The 5463-nt window shown below is 45.8% G+C and overlaps 1 protein-coding gene across 1 annotated transcript; it reads right to left on the bottom strand.

The window, feature by feature from the left end:
• Positions 1–2678: 2678 nt before the first annotated feature.
• On the bottom strand, positions 2679–5127 carry LOC109744810 (BTB/POZ domain-containing protein At2g46260-like). Its single transcript, XM_073499483.1, has 2 exons — positions 4928–5127; positions 2679–4805 (listed from the first exon to the last, which is right to left on the bottom strand). The coding sequence occupies exons 1-2, from the start codon at positions 5125–5127 to the stop codon at positions 4217–4219; spliced, it is 789 nt and encodes a 262-aa protein (XP_073355584.1). The 3' UTR covers positions 2679–4216.
• Positions 5128–5463: the final 336 nt, after the last annotated feature.

Below are 5463 nucleotides of genomic sequence, written 5' to 3'. Positions count from 1 at the left end.
TTTTGCTGTTCAACAAGCATGTCTCTATATGCATGTGTAGGAGATATGCCCTAGAGGCAATAATAAATGATATTATTTATCTCCGAGTTCATAATTATGTTTATGTTCCATGCTATAACTGCTATGGTTCTCGAGTCTGCAATAACCACGAGGCTCGGAGGAAGACTCATATGCACGTGTGGAATAATAAACGGTAAAATGTATTCCTAGTCTGGCCTCTAAGACTAGCTCAAGTGTTGCATGATGGTTATGTTTTCCTGATCATGGGCATGTCTATGTCGGCAACCTTGAGGGCACAATGTTAAGAGAACATTTGTGTTGAATCGACCCGGATTGATGTTATGCTATGAGATTCATTCGTCACAAGTTTATTGGTACATAACACAAAGATGGTTAACGTTTGCATGATTCCTTAGACCATGAGAGTATCGAGTTTCTTCATGCTTGCTTCATGAACTTTGGGGTTTGTTAAACGTCATCCGTAAATGGGTGGCTATTACGGCGGCTTACGGGTTCATGGAAAAGTGTGTCAAGTAACTTGATAGCTCAAGATTGGGATTTGCTCCTCCGACGATGGAGAGATATCTCTGGGCCCTCTCGGTGTTACGGTATCCATCATCGTCTGGCCAGACACTTTGTGATTTGATCACGGAGATGCCGGAACACGATAACGAGAAAAGAGAACAATACCGGTAACGAGGTAACTAGCATAGTGGACAAGTTGTTGATCCACAGGAATGCCAACATGTCTCACCTCGGGTATTTGTAACATATCGCGAAGCAACAGGAATAGCACACGGCAACTGGAGGTTCACTCGAATATTTATTCGTGTGGGTATAGGGGTCAATATGGGTGTCCACGGCTCCGATGTTGATCATTGATCGGAAGGGGTTCCGGGTCATGTCTATACTTCACCGAACCTATAGAGTCACACGCTTAAGGGTCATCTATCTGCTGAATACTAGACAGGGAGTCTGAGAGAAAATCACCGAAAAAGTTTCGGACACCGAAAAGTTTCACACAGCGGAATCGTACCGCAGAGAGAGGTCATCGGATAAGTTTCGATCATACCGAAAAGTTGTTTCAGGATACACCATTAAGTCAAATTGGTTTCGGCACATGCCTGATAATTCTTGGAGGATGCCAGAATTATTCTGGAAGCTTTTTGGAATTTTCTGAGATAAAAACCGGAAATGTTCCGGAGCTGCCGGAGCCACTTCAGATGCGTTTCGCAGATGAAAATCACTAAAACCGGAATTGTTTCGGAACGCGTTGAAAATCATTTTAGTGAGTACTGGAAATGTTCTTAGCCCACATAAATATTTTCAGTTCGATCAGACGTTGAAAAATGTCGTCGTGAATAGTGAAAATCAGCTTTATGGTTACTTTATGGAAAGCCACCTTTTGGGGCTTTGCTCCAAAAGATCTTGGGGATGATATGGATGGATAGGAGCCATTTTTTGGTATCCCCCCTTGGGGACCCTCTTGTTCCTTGGTTTCACTCCTAGGTCCTTGTGGAAGGACTTCATTCATGTGCATTTTGGGTTTTTTGTGAAACTACCCTACCCCCTTGGGATTTCCTATAAATAGAGGTGGAGGGGCAGCCCTCCACACTCATCCCTTGCTCTCATACACATGCCATGCATTATCTGGCTTCTTCTCTCCCTCCCACGAAAAGAGTTTCGTAGAGCCGTAAGGCTGTCTGGGTTCCGGCAGGAACTAGTTCTGGGCGGCGAAGCCCTGCCGGATAGATGACACCGTATGTGTGCAACTCTGTAGAGAGATCGTAGTTTCGGTCTTAGTTCGTGAGTGCCTCCCGAAGGGCTGTCCGTGTGACCGTCCGAGTTTCGAAGGTCCTCCCGAAGGGCTGTCCGAGTGACCGTTCGAGTTTCGAAGGTCCTCCCGAAGGGCTGTCCGCGACACCGTCCGGGGGGCTGTTCGACCGCCTCCCGGAGGGCTGTCTGAGGAGCAGATGAGGGTATACATCCTCGCGGTTGGGAGGTTGTAAATCCTAGCTGCGGGGATCTGCACCGCCGATCGTCGTCGACTCTACTTTCCGCTGCGCTACGAGTCGGTAACGAAAAAGATCAAACCATGTATGCAGTCTCCATAGTGGTCCTGGGCTGGTGCGTAGGTCGGAAAATTTTTGTTTTCTGCTGCGTTACCCTACAGCATGATCCCCGGGTTCCTCACTATAATCATGTTAAACGCATTCTTCGGTATTTAAAAGGAACTCTCAATCATGGTCTCCACCTCAATAATTCTTCTCCAAACTCGCTTACCGCATACTCTGATGCAGACTGGGTTGGTTGTCCTGACACTCGAAGGTCCACTTCCGGTTTTTGTGTTTTTCTTGGTAACAATTTGATTTCTTGGTCTTCGAAAAGACAGGTTACAGTCTCACGTTCGTCGGCCGAGGCTGAGTATCGCGCTGTGGCACATGCCGTTGCAGATACAATCTGGATTCGGCAGTTACTCTCCGAGCTACACAGGCCTATTGAGCAGGCCACTATTGTCTACTGTGACAACATATCAGCAGTCTACATGACCAGCAATCCAGTTCAACACCGACGCACAAAGCATATTGAGATTGATATTCATTTTGTTCGTGAAAAGGTTGCTCTTGGTCAGGTTCGGGTGCGTCATGTTCCCTCTACGGCTCAGTTTGCTGACATTTTCACCAAGGCACTGCCTACTAAGCCGTTTCAAGATATCTGTTTCAGTCTCAACGTCGTCGAGCCTGCCGTTGATACTGCGGGGGATGTTAGAGTAGTCATTATGGTATACGACTTCTAGTCCAAGTCAGTTTTGTACCCTACCCCAAGTCGGTTTGTACCCTCTTATATACTCTTGTATGCCGCACCAAATCATCAACAAGCAACAGTTTTATTCAGCTTTCACGATCGATCCAAGACAAGGTAGGATCGTACTACCACAGTGGTATTTCGTGTCGTGGCTGCACTCAGAATGGATCCAACACCATACAGTACATGTGTCGCTGATCTACGGTGTTTTTCTTCAGAGTTTGTGTCATTCATCACCACACCTGCGGCTAGCTTCAGGATCCAGCTACCCTCCACAATGCCACCGTCAGCAGCAGCAGCAGACAGCACTTCTTATCCCCTCTTCCTTTCTTCTTCTTGCAATAATAAAAATTATTCGGATACAACTAGAATCCCATCGGAGCCACTGATTCTTGACACACCATCAAGCTTGTTGGTTGAGAGCCTGAGTGACGGGCGGGGTCTTTCCTTTGTCTGAAGAACCCACCACGAGCCAACAGATACAGAACCAACACATACGGCTTCAGGGTCCAGCAACTTGTGTAGTACGACGCCGTCCGTCAGCAACAGCAGCTCCTCCGCTTGTTGAGGCTGCTCTCCAGGTGCTCCGGCGGGCACCGCGCCTTCTGGACTATCGGCCGACCAACTTTTCCAGACACTTGTTTGTCTCTCGCCATTTGAGTTTGAGTCAGGTTCAGGTTCATGCCTGTTTGCTCTTGCTCCGTCGCAGCAGGCATCTTACTGTCCAAACTCATCATTCATCAGTACATGTGTATATATCTGTGCACGATCCCAGCAAGCTCCTCTGCCTTCAAATCCCAGCTGCACGGACAAAGTGACAATGCCAAATCTATCCAGAACAAAAAGAACAGAGACTGAAAATGTTAACTCAGACCAGAAGTGCACCTTTCGATATTTGGAGAAAAACCTTGGAATCGAAAGGATTTAGTCTTAGTAGAACTAAAACCGAGTACATGATTTGCAGTTTCAGTACTACTAGGTGTGAGGAGGAGGAGGTTAGCCTTGATGGGCAGGTGGTGCCTCAGAAGGACACCATTTGAGTTTGAGTCAGGTTCTGTTTGCTCTGCTCCGTCGCAGCTGCCATCTTCCAGTCCAAACTCATCATTCATCAGCACATATATATTTGTGCACGATCCCAGGAAGCTCCTCCACCGGTCTTAAAAGTCCCAGCTACATTGACAAAGTGACAATGCCAAATCTATCCAGAACAAAAACAACGGCGAATAAAAATGTTTGAAGTCAGACCAGAAGTGCACACAGTTTTTCAACTTTATCATTGTAAGAGCTTCCTTACACCATTCAGGCACCAAAGCCTCCTTTTCCAGCAGAGACAAGGAAATATCGGAACGAAACCACACAGCCAACTAACTAAACTCTCATATTACAACCGAATGCCATTTAAGCGCTCGACCTAACTTCGCCAAAGTACACAGGTTGGCTGGGTATAGAAGTTCTGCCCTGCAAGATGGAACAATTGCGAGACTAATACTCCTTCTGGGAAGAGTCGGGAGCACTCCTCACGCGTTAGATCCAAGTACACAATAACCTGTGGACGGGGTCGATCGAACTCAACCACTTTCAGGGGTTTCCTCATGTAGGCTCGCTGTGGAACTTTGCAACAGGTTGTTGTGTCTGCCTCAATAGTGCCTTGCTCATGTGCTGGGTAAGCTTTGTGCAAGAGTACATCAGTAATAAGCTTCTTTGTTTGCTCATTGTCTACATCATCTTCATCACTGCATGTCAGGACCTCGTGGAGTTTCTTCCAGCTCATATGATTGAAGCGCAACAGCGGAAGTAAACGAGAACTCCATATCTTGTGTCTGTCCTCTGTTTCTACGTATTGCTCGCACACCCACTCGAGCAAGAAGGTATATACGGCATCTTCAGATGATATCTGTAGGTCAGAACTAGAAAAGATGGCTTCAATTCCAACAAGAGGCATGTCCACCAATTCATGAGGGAATCTGGAATGAGACAAATCATGCCATGAGTAAACATTTCATGCAAGATTTTGTGGCATAAGTGTCTACGCTCTACGCCTTTTCTTTTTTGAGAGAAGATGTCTATAGTTTTCACGAAAAAGGAAGAACAAAAGTGGCTCCATCAGATGGCGGTCACTCACTTATCCAAAACCTTGTATTTGTTGGCGAGGAATTCCTTGGCTGCATCTGTCAGATGTCGAATTTCAGCAGCCACTGAACTGGAGCATGGGTAATCTAGGTAGAGCAGAAGATTGGGTTCAGTTGGTGTCATAGGCAAGTTTGTGAGCAACTGGCAGCAACGCCTCATGCAAGCAAGAACCTCAAATTTATCGGCGGCCATCAAGATGTCGAGCAGAAGATTGGGTTCAGTTGGTGTCAACTTTCCAGTGTACATAAATGATAAATCTCAAAAGCTCCATCATGACAGTTTCCTCTGTTCCTAATAATAGAATAAAACAAGGAGGCATAAGGATTTATGATAACAGTTCGATAAATAACTAAATGGCAGATTCTTTGTGCGTAAAATACTACAGTACACCTTCGGTACTAGGAAAGCTATCCATACAGCAGACTAAGAGTAAACAAAATAACTATTTGGTACTTAAAAGGTGACGGTGAAAAGAGACTAAACCTTTTTTTTTTGCGAAAGAGAGACTAAACCATTTGATTAGGAAAA

The sequence above is a fragment of the Aegilops tauschii genome, chromosome 5 (genome assembly GCF_002575655.3).
Source record: "Aegilops tauschii subsp. strangulata cultivar AL8/78 chromosome 5, Aet v6.0, whole genome shotgun sequence".
NCBI classification, from domain to species: domain Eukaryota; kingdom Viridiplantae; phylum Streptophyta; class Magnoliopsida; order Poales; family Poaceae; genus Aegilops; species Aegilops tauschii.
The sequence above is the reverse complement of the archived record's forward strand: the minus strand, read 5'-3'. Positions and strand labels throughout refer to the sequence as shown.